General features: G+C 41.8%; 1 protein-coding gene across 6 annotated transcripts in view; it reads left to right on the top strand.

The window, feature by feature from the left end:
• Positions 1–20,732, top strand: part of PAK3 (p21 (RAC1) activated kinase 3) — a 100,640-nt gene that overhangs the window by 51,204 nt on the left and 28,704 nt on the right. For all 6 annotated transcript variants that reach the window (XM_072123950.1, XM_072123953.1, XM_072123952.1 and 3 more), the window contains exons 2-3: positions 14,223–14,419; positions 18,250–18,350. In XM_072123950.1, the coding sequence (XP_071980051.1) occupies positions 14,245–14,419; positions 18,250–18,350 (276 nt within the window). In that variant the 5' untranslated portion in view covers positions 14,223–14,244. The remainder of the gene's footprint in view (positions 1–14,222; positions 14,420–18,249; positions 18,351–20,732) is intronic.

Genomic DNA, 20,732 nt, shown 5'->3' with positions numbered 1-20,732 from the left:
GTGGGGTGTTTAGCATTCATATGCCTGCGCATACTGGTGGTAGTTAAGCTAGTAGTGGTGGAACCCCTGCTGAGCCTGGTTTGGCAAATGTTGCACACCACAGTCCGTCGGTCATCCGGTGTTTCCTTAAAGAACCTCCAGACTTCTGAAGATCTAGCCCTCGCCGCAGGAGCCCTCGCCACGGGAGCTTCACTAGTTGACACATTTGGCGCTGATGCACCAGCTCTGGCCCTGCCTCTCCGTCTGGCCCCACCACTGCCTCTTCCAACCTGTTCTGGTCGAGGACTCTCCTCCGTCTCAGAAGCACTGTGTTCACCCGGCCTCTCAACCCAGCTTGGGTCTGTCACCTCATCATCCTCCGATCCCTCAGTCTGCTCCCCCCTCGGACTTCCTGCCCTGACAACAACTTCCCCACTGTCTGACAACCGTGTCTCCTCATCGTCGGACACCTCTTTACACACTTCCACTACGTCAAGAAGGTCATCATCACCCACAGACTGTGACTGTTGGAAAACCTGGGCATCGGAAAATTGCTCAGCAGCAACCGGACAAGTGGTTTGTGACTGTGGGAAGGGTCCAGAAAACAGTTCCTCAGAGTATGCCGGTTCAAATGCCAAATTTTCCTGGGAGGGGGCAGACTGGGGGGGAGGAGGCTGAGGTGCAGGAGCTGGAGGAGTGGCGATTTCGGTGACATGGGTGGACTGCGTGGAAGACTGACTGGTGGTGGACAAATTGCTCGAAGCATTGTCAGCAATCCACGACATCACCTGTTCGCACTGTTCTGGCCTCAACAGTGCTCTACCACGAGTCCCAGTAACTTCAGACATGAACCTAGGGAGTGTAGCTCTGCGGCGTTCCCCTGCTCCCTCATCAGCAGGTGGTGTCTCACCCTGCCCAGGACCACGGCCTCTGACCCCTGCAGTAGTTGGACGCCCACGTCCCCGCCCTCGTCCTCTACCCCTAGCCCTCGGGTTAAACATTTTTAAAATGAGAGTTATAACTTTATTTTTTTTTTTACTTTTTTTTGTTTTTTTTTGTGTGTTTTTTTTTTTTTTGTGTTTTTTGTTTTTTTTTGAGTTTTTAAAACCAAACAATGCTATCCTATTGCTATGGCTATTTTCTAGCCAAGTATCAAAGCACACTACTATGCCAGATGAGATGACACTGAGTTAGTGCCTAATTGAAATCCAACCCCTACTAAATTTTCCCACTTCGGTCTTTGCTATGGATATGTGCGTCACTAAGCGCAGAACACAGCGGTCGCAAGTCTCACTACAAATTGCTCAGAATTGGCTAGTACATGCACTGCAGAAAGTACAGCCACCAGCAGATCAACCAGAAATCAAATATATAGAACGCTACTGTATGCGTAAGTAAGCTCTTTGTATTCTCCTATGGCTATTTTCTAGCCAAGTATCAAAGCACACTACTATGCCAGATGAGATGACACTGAGTTAGTGCCTAATTGAAATCCAACCCCTACTAAATTTTCCCACTTCGGTCTTTGCTATGGATATGTGCGTCACTAAGCGCAGAACACAGCGGTCGCAAGTCTCACTACAAATTGCTCAGAATTGGCTAGTACATGCACTGCAGAAAGTACAGCCACCAGCAGATCAACCAGAAATCAAATATATAGAACGCTACTGTATGCGTAAGTAAGCTCTTTGTATTCTCCTATGGCTATTTTCTAGCCAAGTATCAAAGCACACTACTATGCCAGATGAGATGACACTGAGTTAGTGCCTAATTGAAATCCAACCCCTACTAAATTTTCCCACTTCGGTCTTTGCTATGGATATGTGTGCCACTAAGAGCTAAACACAACGGTAGCAAGTCCCCCTGCTAATTCCTCACAAAATGGTACTAGATGCAAATTAAAATAAAAAAAGTAGAACGTTATTGTAGCCCTAAGAAGGGCTGTTGGGTTCTTTGAGAATCACTCCTGCCTAACAGTAAGCTAATAGAACACCCTAACGCTTTCCCTGACCAGCAGCAGCTCTCTCCCTAGCGGCATCCAGACACAGAATGATCCGAGCAGCGCGGGCAGCGGCTAGTCTATCCCAGGGTCACCTGATCTGGCCAGCCAACCACTGCTATCGACGTGTAAGGGTACCACGTCATGCTGGGTGGAGTGCAGAGTCTCCTGGCTTGTGATTGGCTCTGTTTCTGGCCGCCAAAAAGCAAAACGGCGGGAGCTGCCATTTTCTCGAGCGGGCGAAGTATTCGTCCGAGCAACGAGCAGTTTCGAGTACACTAATGCTCGATCGAGCATGTTCGCTCATCTCTATTCATGATGTAAAATTTTCTCTGATAACGCTGCCCTCTGTGACGACTCTTAGACGACGTGCTGTAATGAGTCAGATTTACCAGAGAAGACAAAGACGCTAGATGATCACACTCGTAAAATTGTAACATCTGCCACATTGATCAGTGACCTACCAGCACATTGTCCCTTTATGGATCCTTGACCTGGAGCCTCGGGGCCTCTTTAAGTAAAAGAAGTAATTAAAAAAGAAAAGAAAACGCTTGAAATGAACACTAAACACCCCGGCTGGCTGGACCTTTGGATGTGACAAGTCATTTATATAGCAGTGATAATGGATGTGTGATGTCATCAGATGTGATAGTCTTGCACTTATTGCTTATAAAATGACTGTGATGGGTCACTGCTTCATCCAGTGATCGATCACGAGTGATCCTTATTACATTGGCTTCCAGGACTTCACATAACTGGTTCTAGAATCTATGTTTTCCCTGAATTCATTTCAAGAAGAAAGCAACCTATCCCGTTCCATGTAACGTCACACGTTATTGGTTGCTTCTCATCTCCGACCCATTTTATCCTTGGCACGTGCTGTAGATGTCATCCAGACACTGAGAGGTTCATACGTCTTGTGATGATGATCGTCATTCTCCAGTCTTGGAGTCTTTTTATGTGGCTTTGCCCATGAATTGCTCATGGCTATTAATTTTCGTCCACAGGGATTGCTTAGAGATGAAATTCAATTTGAACAAAATTGTTTGACAAATTGGCTTAAACAGACAATTATAGTCGCCTCTTTGCTAGGGGAATTACCATAGGGTTTTTTTTTTTTTTTTTTGGTAATTCCAGGTCACAGCTAGTTTCTCAGCTTAAATATTTTATGATTGAGGAATGTGGTATATGGAGCAATCAACATTATAACAAAGTTGTCTGCTTAGGGGGGGTTTTGCCCTATCTGCAGGATGAGACCTTACCAGTAATAACAGAGGTCTCCTATGTTGAGTATGTACACTACTTCTCCTTAATTACGGGACTGCTAGAGATTGCTGAGTGCCGTATCCTGCTTATCTATATGGTATAGTTTTTTAAACTTTGTACAACCCATAATATTAATATTATTTAATAGCTACTATCCCAGCTACTGATATTTAAAAAAAATTAAAAAAAGAACAAGAAATGTTGTTCCATTTTGCAGGTGACAGTGCTGAAATAATAATCAAAGTGTATCACAAGCCCCATGTTAAAGGTGCACAAAAAAAGTGTGTGCACTCTTCCGGAGCAGTACAGAGGGAGCAAGTTTGCACAGTTTTTAGAAAATGTATCATACATTTGTATCATACATTTTGTTTTGTTCTGCTGTGTCTTCTGGTAGCACATGGACATGGACCTGTTTGGGCAGCATGTAAGCTCTAAGGCAACTTAGATGAAAAGATTATATCTAGAGCTAATAGATTATTGAAAAGTCTTCAAAGTCTACCCAAAAAATGTTGCTGTATTGCATTATTCAGTTGTGGTGGTTTTCTTTTCTGTATTTTTTTTGTTATTAACGTTTGTGCCCTTGGCGGTGTCACATCACATTTCTCACATATGACACGGATGGCTGTGGGGCTTGTCACAGCTCGGCAGCTTCATCACTGTTATGCTGTTATTGTAGATTAAGGGAAAAAAGTCCCATGCGTCAGAGAAAATCGAAAGGATATGGCGGTACAATGTTATTTTTTTTTTCAATTTCAAAAAGTGCAAAAGTCTTTTTTGATTTAATAATCACCGGTATATTACCCTAGTAATTATGACCAGTGGCGGAGGACTGCCCAGCACCATGTATCATCGTGGGACGCCAAGTATTATCTGACACTGTGCATTTCTATATGTAACTGGTGGGCATGACGGAATACTCATCTGCAAAGTTCTATACAATAACAACAAGTTCTACTATCTTCTGATCCGACACACACGTGAGGGTCTGGGAAATGACTGCCTTTTAGATTTGCATCACACAAATCCTAAATGGGGGCACCCTTAGAAAACGATGGGCCCATGAAACGCCTTTGTGTTGCTGATTTGCAGGGGTCCCTTGCAGGTTGTATCATGCTGTTCTTCTTCTCTAGAATCCTAGACACAATAACTTGAAGTCTAATCTGGTAAAGGGGTTCATCAATGGACCTCATGTTCTTTGTTTGTTAGTGTGCGAATATTAGGAAATTTACCAATATACATATATATTGAAAGTTCTGCTCTGCTTTCTTTACCTCATGTTTTTTTGTAATGTGTGTAAGTGTAGGTGGCAGGATATTAGGTAATTTACCGATATACATCTATTAATAGTTCTGCTCCGCTTTCTTGATATGTGAATTGAAACTTCCTGTCCTTTACCTCATCAGTCCGACATTACTGTCCATAAAATGGTGTCATGTGATCTCTAACTGTACATAAGCAATCTCCCTGCCAGGATCCTCATCTTGCAGTGGAAGCCTGGGATCGAGGGACTCTGGGGGCAAGGCTCCAGGTCCCAGAAAGAATGACAGGAGGTAGAGACAAAGGAAGAGAGGCGCAGCTATCGTGTGATATCGTAATGGTCAATTAATGTAGAAGAGTAAGTGAAGACTCTCACCTTGATGAAGATGGTATAGGCATGTAATGAAATAGCTACCAGCAGCTGCCACTCCTGGGAGACCACGTTTGCCAAGGACCAGGATCCTGGAACGATGTGGAATGGAGGAAGAGCCCGACGAGAGGTTCAGGAAGGCGCTTGGTGCAAACAGCAGACGTAGAGATCCAATGGATAAAGGAATCTCTTTTATTATTGTTAAAAATATTTATCTCATAAAATGAGCATATGCATAACGTATTAAAAATACAGTGCGACGCGTTTCAGCTCTGGACTAAAGCTTTCATCAGGCCTGATGAAAGCTTTAGTCCAGAGCTGAAACGCGTCGCACTGTATTTTTAATACGTTATGCATATGCTCATTTTATGAGATAAATATTTTTAACAATAATAAAAGAGATTCCTTTATCCATTGGATCTCTACGTCTGCTGTTTGCACCAAGCGCCTTCCTGAACCTCTCGTCGGGCTCTTCCTCCAGGATCCTCATCTTGCATGCATAAGGTCATGGACAGTTAGAGATCACATGACCCGCCGTCTGCAGCCATTTTGTGGACAGTAATCTCTGGCTGATAAGGTAAAAGACAAGAGGCTTCACTTGATATATCAAGAAAGCGGAGCAGAACGATTAATATATATTGGAAAATGACCTAATATTCTGCCCCCCACACTAACACACAGACTACAAAATTGATGAGGTAAAGTGGACAACCCCTTTAAGTCTCAGACTTATCTATAGTAATTAAAAATTCTTATGTTCAGAATGCAGAGATGATCTAGATAAAAGATAAAGTTGTAGAGCAGGGCTTGTGTATCAGCTACAGGTTATGTTTGCATTGTGCAGACTAGACATGAGGCCAGTATGTATAAGCTCTGCGCACGTCACCTTTAACATTTGCTGTGAGACTACTCAGACAGTAACTTTCACTTGTGACGGATGGTAATGCCCAGTCTTGCCGGGCTGGTTTGGCCAGTGAGGTGTGTTCTGGGGCTTTACAGCCTCTCGCTGACTTGTAACAGAAGAATCATGATGCACATAGAGCTGACCTGTGAGTATATGCATGTAGAAGAGTAGCACAGGGTTTTGGGGGCAAAAACCAGGCTGTAATAATACTGAGTAATGGACCTATCCAGGAAGTAGAGGAAACTTCATTACTTGTGAGCTTTACTGACTCAAATGGTCCCTAAGCTTTCTGCTGACTTTACATACAATACAAGCGCCACAAGAATTTTTGAAACTTCCTTTACCTACCTGCTAGTTAACATTCTGTACAGTCTTTACACTGCTTTCACATAACTTAAAATTCTATTTTGAGGAAGAGGGGGGAAAAGTGAGCTGAAGCGGAGCGAGAGGAGAGAAAAAGACAAAGGCTTCTGTAGGTAACAAGAAGCTTCTGTCTCACCCGATGTGCTTCATTCACATAACTTCAGATCAGTCATTCTATGTAATGTGTGATATGATCCTGCAGAAGGGAGAACTGCTCTGATGTAGTACAAAGGTTTTTAGTTTTATGTATCAATAATGCTTTGGAGTTTAGGAACAGCTTGACTTCTTTTCTTTGTACATTGGTGCAGGTGGAAGTAATGTAAAGTATAGACTAATGATTACAAAGGTATTGAAATCATATTTTCCAAAATGTCACCAAATTTCCATTCATAGTATCGGATATACTCAAGTACAAGTTGAGTTTTTCAGCACAAAAAAATGTACTGAAAAACCCAAACTCGGCTTGTCCTGGAATCAGTGGGTTTTCTTGGGGTTTTTTTTTTTTTTGTAGAATTAGGAGCCTCGGCTTACATATGGGTCAGCTTATAATCTAGTATGTATGGTATTAAAATAATGTAAAGAAAGTTGATGCGGCAGCTGCCTCAGTGGTGCTCAAGTGTCTGCTTTGGAGTGTTATACGTGAACCAGTATAATATTTTTGGACGAAGACTATGCACATCTGTCTATGTTTGCTAACCAAGCATGGAACGTTAAAGGGGTAAATGGGAGAGAGAATGATGTGAACGTAACCTTTTTTTTGGCTTTTTATCAGTGTAGCATGCTGTGCCTTTGTCTCTGGACAGGAGCAGATGCCAGTGCAGGAGGCTACACAAGGCAAAGGGTAAAGAGATGCTGAATTTTGATGAAGAGTTGGGTTGATTTGTGTTCTATTACACAATCTGGTTGTGCTGAGCTCAACAAGATAACTTCCAGATTGGTTCTGAAGCTAATGGAGGTAAAGATAGTTAATGGGTTGCCATAATTTGGTGTCAGCTGACTGAGAGTAAAGGCTAAAAATATATTAAGTGATGCAGTCCAATACATCCCAAATCCTTATATAATAACTATGTTCCTGTTGCCTCCTGTGTCCTGGTCCCATCATGACACACAGGAAATGCTCAACCAATCACTGCCACAGCAATGGCCTTCCTCATCCAGTGATTGGGTGAGATGAGCATTTCCTGTGTGTAAAAACAGTGTGGAGGGCAGTTCTGCTTTAACCCCTTAAGGACGGAGGGTTTTTCGGCTAATTTCTCGCTCTCCAACTTCAAAAATCCATAACTTTTTCATTTTTACGTGTACAGACCTGTGTGAGGGCTTATTTTGTGCGTAACAAATTTTACTTTCCCGTAATGTTATTTATTTTATCATGCCGTGTACTGCGAAGCTGAAAAAAAATTCCAAATGTGGAAAAATTGAAAAAAAACCGCACGTGCGTCACGTTTTTGTGGGCTCAGTTTTTACGACTTTCACTCTTCGCTCCAAATAACACGCCGACTTTATTCTTTGGTTCGGTGCGATCGCGGTGATACCAAATTTATATAGGTTTTATTGTGTTTTAATACATTTTCAAAAATTAAACGAATGTGTACAAAAAAGAAAAAAAAAATTTTGCCATCTTCTGACGCTAATAACTTTTTCATACTTTGGCGCACGGAAATGTGTGAGGGGTCATTTTTTGCGAAATGAGGCGACGTTTTCATTGCTACCATTTTGAGGTCTGTGCGACATTTTGATCATTTTTTATTTCATTTTTTATGTTATGTAAAAAGGTGTAAAAGTCGCATTTCGGACATTTGGGCGCCATTTCCCGCCTCGGAGGTCACCGCCGGCCGTAACCGTTTTTATATTTTAATAGATCGGGCATTTTGGGACGCGGCGATACCTAATATGTCTGTGATTTTTACTGTTTGTTATGTTTTATATCCGTTCTAGGGAAAGGGGGGTGATTTGAACTTTTAATATTTTATTAATTTTTTTTATTTTTTAAACTTTTTTTTTTCTTTTTTTTTTCACTATTTTTTAGACCATCTAGGGTACATTAACCCTAGATGATCAGATCGCTCCTACCATATACTGCAATACTACAGTATTGCAATATATGGCGTTTTTGCAGGTCTTACATTACAATGAGCCACTGGCTCATTGTAATGAACCTGCATAAACCATGTAGCCTCGTGTCAAGAGAAGACCCGAGGCTACCATGGTAACCGATCGCCGCCCACCGATGACGTTCGGGGGCGTGGCGATCGAAAAAAAGATGGCGGCGCCCGCGACTTTGCGGGCGGCGTTTAGAGGGTTAATAGCCGCGATCGGTGCAAGCACCGACCGCGGTTATTAGCGGTGGGGGTTTTGTGCAAAATGCAAAAACCCCCACCTCTGTATGAAGAGGACTCAGCCCGTGAGCCCTCTTCATACATCCCTTATACCTCTGCGCCGTAGAGCTACGGCGCAGAGCGTTAAGGGGTTAAAAGTAAAATAAAGCCTCTTGCCTGTTACCATCAGCTAGACATTCCTGTCCATAAAACTGCCGCAGATGAAGGGTCATGAGCAGGGGTGAACCAAGCCTTTCTGCAGCCTGAGGCACCCCCTACTATTTATGTAATATATCAAATACAGTGTAAAAATTAGGTACAGCATGCCGCCATGTAGTATAAAATGCATACAGCGTGCCACCATGTAGGATAAAATGCATGCAGCGTTCCGCCATGTAGCATAAAATGCATGCAGCGTGCCGCCATGTATTATAAAATGCATGCAGCGTGCCGCCATGTAGTATAAAATGCATGCAGCGTGCCGCCATGTAGTGTAAAATGCATGCAGCGTGCCGCCATGTAGTATAAAATGCATGCAGCGTGCCGCCATGTAGTATAAAATGCATGCAGCGTGCCGCCATGTAGTATAAAATGCATGCAGCGTGCCGCCATGTAGTATAAAATGCATGCAGCGTGCCGCCATGTAGTATAAAATGCATGCAGCGTGCCGCCATGTAGTATAAAATGCATGCAGCGTGCCGCCATGTAGTATAAAATGCATGCAGCGTGCCGCCATGTAGTATAAAATGCATGCAGCGTGCCGCCATGTAGTATAAAAAGCATACAGCGTGCCGCCATGTAGTATAAAACTAAAATTGACATGGCGCAGAAGCCCTGATAAATATCACCAATACTGCATAAAAATATATTTTTACACACATACAGTATATACAACATCTACACACATACTGAGTATACATACAGCAAATACACATATATAAACAGTATATAAAGCAAATATACACACACACATCTATACATTCATACATAAACACACGTAAGTTGTCTTACTTTTTTCTTCTTCTCTTGTTCTGGCTGGTTCGGCCTTGTCCTCCAGAGCTGGGGGACAATCTGAGCCGGGGGGAATTGGAGTCAGGGTGGTGGGGGGTCCGCGGCAGGGAGCAGAGAGAGGGGAGCAAGGAGCGGGGAGCAGACAGCACAGATCGAGGAGCTGGGAGCTGAGATCGAGGAACGGGGAGCGAACAGTGGCGAGCGTGGAGCTGGGAGCGGATAGCGGGGAGCTGGGTGAGGACAGCGGGGAGCGGACAGCAGAGAGCGGGGAGTAGTATCCCGGAGCGTTTTTGGGCTGGTGCATGTGCCGGCAGTCGGTCATGTGACGTGCCAGCCGGTGGTCAGGTACCTGTGTATATTGGTAAATTACCTAATAACTAAAGTGGCCAACCCCTTTAATAGATTGTGTAGGGGAGGAATGTTGGCCTCTCCCATTTCCCATATTTAATAGATATTTGGTTCAAAAGATATACTTATTAGCAATGTACAGACTGACATTAGTTTTATTAAGGCCAAGCCTCGTGCTGCCAATGTGAAGCATAGATCCCATTCCAGCTGTCATTATTCTAATTTGCATAGTTAAATGAAAGGGGCGCCCAACGTAGTTGCTGTAGGCAATAGCTCTCTTTTCTTTTCATAGAAGAGTCCTATTCTGTCTGAGACTCAGAAGTATATGTTATATTGTGGCATACCAGCTTGGATCTCTCCGGTGCTTCTTATTTCTAGGTAGTATTGCAGTTCACACAAGGACACGTCGCTTTTACTAGTTGCACAATTTGATTGCTGTTTTACCGAGTGTGTGGCCGATGAGCCGCACAGGCCGCGTGTCTGCTCCACTCTGGAGAGTATTAAAAATTAATGTACTGAACCCCGGTATTTACATAAAATGATCAACTATTTACATTCCATATATGTAACTAAACCTATACATTTATTCGGTTTTAGCAGATGTAATGTGCCTGCATTCTGCATGTGGTTTTGCATGATCAATGTTGATCTGAGCTGATTACCTGATTAAAGGGACCCACCTGTGGTGGTCAGTGGCCACATGATGTTTTAGATAGAGTTCACATGTTGCAGTTCAGGGTGCGGTTACATGCGGCGCTTGTAATGCGTTTAGAAACGCAATGCAAGTGCCAGGGGCGGAGCTTAGCCCAAAACACATGCAATCAGCAACAAGCACTTCATGTTTACATGAACCTGTCCATCCTGGTGATCAGGTAGGTACTATGGTTCAATCCAGGCTAAAAGATTAGGAAATTATTTCATTGTATGGTAAATTGGGTAACAAAAAAATTGCTAGATATGATATGTGCATGGTAACCATTAAAACTTTCCTATCCACCAAAAAGCCAAACTATAATATTGCCTTTTGATGACATAACTGCAAAGTTCACATTTTCTTGCAATTATTCTCATTATTTTCTCAGTAAAATTTGAGTTCTATCCAGGACAATAAAGATTTAGGAGTGAACTGAAAGTATATACCATGTGACCCAGCTGGGGCCTTGTGTCATAGCCTAGACTACACATGTCAAACATAAGGTCAACAACCACATTTTATTTAGCCCACAAGGTCCTCAACATGTAAAAACCTATTACAGTCCCACAACAGCCATGGCCGAATCTTCATTGGCACTTCCACAATGACCCTAGCAAATGACTTGTGTGCCATCCTTATTGGTCAGCTGCACCCCCAACTCTATTTTCTATTTCCTATTGCAGCTAAGGGTGATGGGGAGGTGGGTTTTAATGCAGAATTTAGGAATAATTGGAAGGAGAACATTTGTACAGTCTTACAAGTGCAATTGGCCCTTTAATATGTAACCATTCAGCTTTTGTGGTCCTCAGTGTATTTGCGTTTGACACTCCAGGCCTAGACAACTTCAGTGCTCCTGTGGGAGAATAACCCCTTGATATGTCTATTGTGTAGCATTTAAGTAAAAGACCCATTGTATTGGACATTATTTGTCCACAAAGTGCAGATCGATAGTAATGTGCCGGATACAAATACTTTAAGCAGACCTTCTAACATGACTACATGTATGGTAAACCTAAAGAGTCGGACATTGACATATAAAGAACTGCCTTCCATTAGGTAGCCACAACCTTATGTAATGTAGAAACAATCTGTGTCCCTATAAATACTATACTTAAAACAATGTTTGTCCTTAAAACACACAGAAAAAATGGCCACAAGAGTTTTGGAGGCAAAGGAGCAGGGACATGGTCTGATTGTGCTTAACATGTGTAAACTCAGACATTGCATAGGAATTCATTTATGTAATGGTCCTGCTATTTTATTATGCACTTAACAATGGACTTAGATCTATTGAAATGATGCATTATGCGACTTTCTGGCAACTGGGTTTCTAAAATCAACATTATTCCTAATGAGGCAATTGGAAGGGCTCCGTATTCTGTCATTGCTGGGCGCTGCCCAACGAGGCTTGTATTCTTTCTATGGTCTAAAAAAGCTCTGACTTTCTGCTGAATGTCACAGTAACATGACTTGAGTCTCAATAGAGAACTTGTGACGAACTGGAACGACATAGAGTAACCTTCAGAGTTAATGAATGGAAGCGGCGTTGGTAATACAAGAGAGCTCTGTGTCTTTTTTTTAAATGCATATCCTGTCGACTATGTTCTTCTCAAGGAGCCTTGAAAACAAAAAATCTATTTTTTTTTTTTAATTTTGTGTTCTAATGTTCCTCAAAATAAATGCCAAAGTAGATTTTGAGTATCCGTGCTGTGTACTGTGTTATGCATAGGAATAATTTGTTTTTTGCTATAATTGTCCTGTCATACTTTCTACTAAAGCCACCACTTTCCTAAAATCTGTAAAGCACTACAGAATTTGATGGCGCTAGATAAATAAAGATTATTATATAAAATCTCGTTTGTTCTGTAGAAATAACTCTGACCCATCGGAGCTTTGGAGCATGGTGCCGTGCGGTGGTCACAGCTGGTCTAGTACATCTATTCTTGTAGGAAGTAAAGCGGGACCTCCATGGATCAGATTTGTTTTTATAATATAGCCTATTGCTAAATTGGACTAATTTCTGGGGGATTTGGAAGTCAACCTTCCTGGAACTTTTGGTCATGTTCACCAAACCATAAAAGTTTGCAATTTTTTTACATTTTTTTTTTTTTTTTCAATTCAAACTTTACCCCAGCCTGGTTGAGATTTCTAAACCGGAGGACAATGTCTCCAGATAAGACAAAGACAAAAACACAGCCCTAACCTAGTGTCGTATGTTCAAATGGTAGGTGATAGCATAAAGTAGGAAACACTCACCTTATTGCGTGGGTTAAAATGGACCTGTCACCCTAAAAAAAAAAAACAGAAGTAAGCAGATCCTAGTGCTGACCCATTATTAGCAGTGTTAAACTGCTAGATTTATCAGAGCTAGCAAACACTGCACTGCCATACCTTCAAATTGCTGGACCGAGCTTACAGTGGTCCAGCATATTCATGAGGGGCGGTCCAAGGTGCTCTCCTCTCCTCTGCTTCTTCCCTCCATGGCCATAGGCTGGCAGTGACTGCCAGGCTTCATACAGCAGTCACCGCCTACTAGTAATGCCACCTCATGAATGCACTGGACCACTGTAAGCCCGGTCTTATAATAATGGGGTAGTGCTAGGAGCTGGTTACTTTTGTAATCCGCTTCGAGAGTTTTTTTTTTTTTTTTAGGGTGATGATTCCTCTTTAAGATAGGCAGCTGGAGTCCTCCAATCCACATGTTCCCGTTCCAGATAGGCGGGATTGCAGGAAGACCCAATTGACAAGTAGGGGAAAGTGACAGCGCTCAAAAAAATCCTTGGAAGTTGGACATGTTGTTCACAAGAGAAGGATTTATTAAAATATTAAATACAAACAAGTGGCAACACATTTTGGCTCAGTAACTGAGCCTTCATCCGGATAACCTATCCAACGTCCAAGGATTAATTTGAGCGCTGGCACCTTCCTCTACTTCTCCACTGGGTGTCCAGCATAAAACTTTACCCTAGCGAAGCAACCTTGTGGCCATTTCTTGCTGGGAACCCATTAAGACCTGTACTTTATGTCTCGTGGTTTATCAGTAAATATCAGTAGTTATATATATTATTTTTTTTTACCCTTTTATCCTTGCATCAGTACCATCGGTTGAGAATAAAAAATTGATGTTTGTGAACGCACCCTTATGAGTCCCTTAGATATTATGGCAGGTGCCAGAGATCCAGTAATCCATGTTATTAACTTAATGTTATGATTGATCGGTTTCATGTGACTGGTTCTTTATCTGATGAGTCATCATGTAGGAGGATTGTCATATGTTCCGGTAAATTTTTCTGCAAAGTGGACAAAATTTGTGTATTTTATTGGGCGAGTCTGAGTTTCAAGTAATCTTTTTACCCGTGTAGCTTTGACACTGGTCTGAGAAACTTGTCTGTATGTCTTAGTATAACTTGTGGCAAAAAAAACTGAAACATTCTAATTCTTCTATTTTGTAAAACTTTTGTAGTGTGTGAAGGCTCTCAAATACTTTTCCATGTATTGTGCAACCTCCAAGTAATCTATATACTGACATATACACGGTTCTGTCAGGAGTACAAATAGTATGTTGACCATCCTCCCATCCAACCCTAATGATCTCCGTATTGTAGGTTTTCATCCCGTACTGTGTTATAACACTTTTATTCTTTTCATACTTTGTTCATGTGTTATATAGACTTGCTCCTTGGCTGTACTCAGTCTTTATCTTTTTCTATTAACAGGAGGCTGTGAGGACTGCTGAAGATGTCCGATAGTGTGGATATTGAAGAAAAACCTCCAGCCCCCCCTCTTAGAATGAACAGTAATAATCGCGATTCTTCAGCGTTAAATCACTGCTCAAAACCACTACCCATGGCACCCGAAGAGAAGAACAAGAAGGCCAGGCTGCGCTCTATTTTCCCAGGAGGAGGGGATAAAAGTAAAGTATCATTCAATAGGAATCGTTACTGTACTGACATGTTTTGCTTGCATACTTCTTAGATTTTTATTGGATTAGGATTTTGTCCATTATTGTATAGAGACTCATGTGCTTTGTATTATGAACTATGACAGAATGGTCCCCGGGGGAAACTACGATATTCAGTGACTCATGTTTTACCACTGCTGCAAATTAGTGTTACATTTATAAAGAGAAGTTTAAAAAAATAGCTTTGGTCATAAAATGCTTGCTAATAAAAGACAGCAATAGTAGAAATGAACTGGATAGTGATATTAAACTATTACTCAAGTGCAGTATGTTATATCACATGATAACGCTGCTACCAAGGATTCTCTTCATTGGATTTGATGATGAGGGGCCGATGGTAAGGCATGGTATCTTCTCATTGGCATTGTGTAAAGTTGTTTCCCTTCTCCATTTAGCATCCATTACTTTGGAGCTCCAGCCAAACACAAGACAAATCATATAACCACAATACATTGCCTTGGTAGGTTATAATGCCTCACACATTGATAGAGCATCATTTAGGGCCCCAGTATAGTAGTATGGGCCGGATTAAGGTAGGTAGAGACCCCTGGGTGCAAAATCTGGTGGGGGGGGGCCCACTGAATGTAGCTCAGACAGTGGTACATATTGCTGTTCTAAATTAGCATTAATATTCTACTAACATGTTAGCCTAGCTGCTGGCCTACCTGGCACAGTTGCAGTGAAAGTAAAACTGACTACTAGTCCTAGTCGCCACTCAGGCCGAGTGATCATTGATGATGTAAATCTAACACTGATTGCTAGGACTTGCCTAGTTCAGCCAACCAGTGTTATGTACTAAGGGGAGATGATCACATGTCACTCAGCTCCTGAAGAGTACTTCTGGATGGGCGCGCTCTTACCAAGGCGTATGTCCGGTGTGGTGGCACCACTTCTGCAAATCTCTGACACAGCTGTGAGCTGACTGTTGAACATTGCTAGTGGGGGCCCCTGGGCACGTGCCTCTTTAGCCCTCCCTGTAATCCGACCCAAAGTCATCCAATCAGTGTCATCCATCAGGACAGCTAAGTCCTCTCCCATTTTTGGTTTCCGCAGCCCTGTGCAGGTGAGTCACTATAGTCTTGTCATATGATGACCCTCAACATAGTATTTTAAGCTACCTGTTGCTTAGTTCTGCAAACTACAAGACAAGGATACTAAGTAATGGATAATTTGCTTCTTGCTCTAACACATTGGAACTTGCCATTCACCAGTGGAAAGGTGTCTCCATGCACAGAGATAACAATGACCAGCCCCTTAGGATCTAGTACTCATTTGCGCACTACTTTATTGGCAGCATATGATACAAATCAACATCACAGCTTCTTGTAGAGAAGTTCTTGTAGTAATTTTATCGGAGTGCTGAAGATATTGTTTTACTAAGGACTATAAATCGCACAAGTTAATCTACCACATATCAACACTGAAAGTGTAATAACACAAGTGCTTTCTCCCTTTGTAAGTAATATCTATTTACTGTGTATTACACAGTGTGCTTCAGCAGCCAACAGTCTAGAGAAAATCCTATGTATGAAAATACTATAAATTATCCATGGAAGGAAAAATCCCAAAACTGTTTGACTTGAGAGGCAGAGACTGCACCTTTAATTACCGTGATGTGGAACAGACTCCCGGAGAGGAAATGCCTTCAACATTGATCGCTCCAGACTAAGCAATGAAACACGGTCTTCTGAGTATTACTTGTTATCTTGTAAATCATACCCACATGTTTTAACAATTTGGGGTATCTGCCATTAAGTATAATGTTACTAGGCTGCTTTTCATTAGAAAAGCTTAGATTTCAGTCTTCTTGCACGTGCCAAGGGACTGTGCCGAACACAACGGAAATATACTTGGAATTGTCTTTCCAACCACATTGGGGGTTATTTACGGATCACTGGGGAACAGAGTGGTGAAGTTGTATATTCCCAGGATTATGGATACTGTACATGGAGTGGAGTACAGTTCCAAAAACAGAAAATGATTCAAGGGTTTGTTGGAGATTAGAATCTTTGTTTTGCCATTTGCTATACCACGTTAGTTTATATGCTGCTAAACCAGACACCTCTTTTTCCTAAAGTGCTAATATTTGTTATTCTCACACATTATCGATTGTATAACGGTTGCAGTGTATAAACCCAACATTATCACAATTCAGTTGACCATCCCCAGTATTTACTTAAAGTCATTGATGGCTCACGCTCTTCAGTGGGACAATAAGAGAATATACTGGTGAAGGTGTATAAAGGTGAAGGAAATTCTTTTAGATTGTAATTCAACAAAAATAAAAACAATGTATAAAATCAACATATCGTACATATACTCGGGTATAAGCCTAGGGTGGGAAATGCATTGGTCACAGCCTCCCCTCACTAACGTAATGCCCGGCAGCCACCCCTCACTAACGTAATGCCCGGCAGCCTCCCCTCACTAACGTAATGCCCGGCAGCCTCCCCTCACTAACGTAATGCCCGGCAGCCTCCCCTCACTAACGTAATGCCCGGAAGCCTCCCCTCACTAACGTAATGCCCGGTAGCCGACCCCATCTTCCATATGACTCTCCCCGTAGTAGTTCTTCCCTCTCTGCTTCCTGTAGCATAGGTAAAGACTGCTCCATGTGCTCTACCTGCGCACACACTATGATGTCATCAGGTAGAAAAACCAACATAGTGTAGCAGAATTATCAAGCTGCCTGAAAGTCAGAATATTTCTAGTTGCCCATTGCAACCAATCACAGCTCAGCTTTCATGTTACCATGGATCATGAATATTTTAAAGGTGAGCTGTGATTCGTTGCCATGGGCAACTAGAAATATTCTGACTTTCAGACAGCTTGATAAATCTGCCCCAGTGTGTTCATGATTGCATGAACCCGTCTCTACCAATACTGTTGCACAGGAGCGCTGACAGGGAAGAGCAGCTGCGGGAATCGGTGAAGGTAAGTACTATGTAAGCTGTATGGGGCTTTTTCGGGACAAAAATCTGCTCTGAAAACCTTGGCTAATAGTTGAGTATATACAGTGTCTGTCTGTGTTGTTTTTTTTTTTTCTTGTAATATGTGATATCAAAGTTGTCTGGTGGCATCCTGTCCCAATCCATAGAAATGGCTACTAGCCATGGCTATGATTATCCAGGGGTACAAGTCCTTTAGTCACATTTCCGCTCCTATTTGGAGCCTTTCTCATGGAGTGGATAGTATAAGTTCCAAACCAAAGAGTTTAATGTACCCAAACTATTAATGTTATCTGCATAGGATAGTTTATTTACAGGTGATCAGTAAATAGTGCAGGACCCCTGCGGATCAGCTGGGTACAGTGGTACCTCTACAATATGGTCAGAGTGGGAAGTGGGCCGCTCCATCCATAGCAGCTGTGGTGGATCACTGCAGGCATCACTTTCAGTGAACTGAATGGAAGCACCACCTGCAGTCAGTGGGGATGTTCACTACACTACAAAACAAACAGTCTGTTTCAATCATGGTGTACGAGTGCCAGGTTTTGTACCATCACTAACCCCCTATTATTCTATCCTAAACCCAAGAGCCCTTCAAACATGGGTGAATTTGCTCTGAGAAATGGGGTTCCTGTGTTTGAGAGGGTTTAATAATCTAAACCTGGTACCACTCACAGTAACTGGATTTAAGTTACTTGCGGTGTTAGCTATTAGTTATTGTCTTTATTAAACTTTAGTTCAGAAAATGCTTAGTATGGAATTTTTTATTTTTATTGCCATTGTGTATTTTTTTTCCTAAGCTTATAAGTCTTTTTGGTCATCTTGTTCCCCCAGCCAACAAAAAGAAAGAGAAGGAACGCCCAGAGATCTCCCTCCCTTCAGACTTTGAGCACACTATCCACGTTGGCTTTGATGCTGTGACGGGAGAATTCACTGTAAGTATCGCTGATATATACCCTGACATCTAGACACAACCATAGAGACCTTCAGCTGGGGTTCAAGGGGAAACATATACAATGCATTGTAGCATTTTCCATGAACAATATAATGTCGCTGTTGACAGAGGTGTGACAGGTTTACTGCAAGCAGTAACTAGCAAGGATTTAGCGTGGATCTCGTTGCTCTTCCTTTTCTAGTTCCCATATAATAATAATGCCCCCCACTTTATGAGCCATAGTGTGCAGCCTATGGAGCAAAAAACTTCAGTTTTCTAAAAAAAATAAAATAAGATAAATGATTAGTAATATGTAACTTTACATTACATATGTCATCCTGTATTATTTTTCATGCCATTTAGAAAGTAGATTGGATCCCCTTGGATAAAGCCACCTGTAATAGTAATAGGTTATTCCCCATCTACTCAATGTATTGTAAAGTCCAAAAACTGGGGCCACTCACTACACATCACATGTCCTATATTCTATTTTATTGGGTTGTCAAAGGGAAGTAAAATACATCTGAACACAACTGCTTTATTCCAGTGGGGGGACTCTGGACCCTCAGTTATTGTGGTTAGTGGGGGTCTTTCTAGACAGTGCATAGTGAAATGTGTATATAAGATCTATTTAGATAAGACTTGCTTTAAATTGTTCTGCATTACTTTTGGCTATAATAGGAAAACAAACATGAACACAAATCTGTTAGGTGCAAAACATGTTTTTAACATTTTAATATCTAAGTGGAATTGTCATTGAGGGAATCAGAATTTTGCCTTTCTCTTGAATGATACAGACTTTATGCTGGATCCCCCTTCCTCTCCTGCACACTCATTAAAACACTTACCTGTTCCCAGTGGTGATCATTAGAATTGCAGTGGCAAGGAATCGGTCAAAAGTTAGTTTTACATTTTATTTTTAGACATTTTTCTTGTCTGGAAGAAGATTTGGGCATTATTCTCATTTCAGTACATCATGGGTGTATACATGTAAATTGACTGTAATGTGTGTATTCAGATTATCTTGTTCTTTCACAAACCATAGGACCATATAAAAAGGGACATGCTGTATTTTGGTCCATTTTGTGGCAACCACACAGATGCCATGTAGATTCATAAGGACACACCATACCTAATAATCACCCTTTTTTCTGTATTTTTTCCCTTTGTCACACAACCATGTGCTTGTCCATGGAGAACACAGCAGATATTCGTGATATACTGAAGTCCGCATATGTCCTTTTAAATGAATATTTTGATGAAGAAGTATCTTCTTTAATAAAAGCAAATTTGTCACCAGGAATGTCATTTTTAGCTGGTGTCAGGTTCCAATAGCCTTTGCTGTGCTTAAAAATAGGTTTATCAGCATTCTGAATTATTTGAGTAGTTTTATATTTAATTCACATTACCGGGATCCTTGCCAGCAGCGTGTGGTGAGTCCCAGGGGAGGGGCTGCTGCAGCCTGTGTGTGCCTGTGCCCCCTCATACATTCTTCCTCTCCCCTCCCATGTCTGCTCTATGCACATGACAGGAAGTGGGGAGGGAGCTGCATGAGTGTGAAGGAGAGAAGACTGACACAGGCACACACCGGCTGCAGTTGCCAACCCCTCACTCCCCTTTTCCGGGACTCACTGCATGCTGTATGCACAAAGCCTGGTAATGTGAATTAAACTTATATACACTACTGAAATTTTTCAGAAAGTGGACAAAGCCATTTTTAAAATTCGCATAGCATAGGCTATTGTACTTTGTCACCTGTTAAAAATGACATTCCTGGTGATAGGTTCGCTTTAAATGTATAAATCCACCCCCTTAAATGCTTCCAGACTGGTTATCAGGCCCAAACTGGTATCTTCACAGTCCGTATGCAATGAACCTACTGACTGAGGACTGTTACTCTGAACTATTATACCCCTGGGACCACTGATCAGCAAGTTATACTGTGCAGTGACTGGACAATCCCTTTAATTTAAGCGTTTTCTGTCTCATGACAGTAGTCATTAACTCTCCAGACGCATGACAAATTTATACACACCATTTATTTATATGACAAGCCACACGGCATGTAAATAAGTATCCAATAAAATATACTGCACTCAAAGAACAAGGTGATATACCTTGCATCCGGATTGTGAATCACACCCATGAACCCGGCGTCACAAAACCACGCTCCTAATAAATGAGTGCGGGTCATTTTTTACTCGTCTTTGTAGCCTCTATGTGTGATGCAAATCCAGCTTTTCTCTATCCGTGTTTCTGTAGGCGCTGATAGAGAACTGATGACAAGTAACATGCAAACAACATCCATTTACAAAAAAAAGAAAAACGTAAGCAAAGTGCAGCCCATTGAAGCATTAATAGTATTGCTGCCAGCTAGAATAGA

This window comes from Engystomops pustulosus, chromosome 9 (genome assembly GCF_040894005.1).
Source record: "Engystomops pustulosus chromosome 9, aEngPut4.maternal, whole genome shotgun sequence".
NCBI lineage: Eukaryota > Metazoa > Chordata > Amphibia > Anura > Leptodactylidae > Engystomops > Engystomops pustulosus.
The sequence above is the reverse complement of the archived record's forward strand: the minus strand, read 5'-3'. Positions and strand labels throughout refer to the sequence as shown.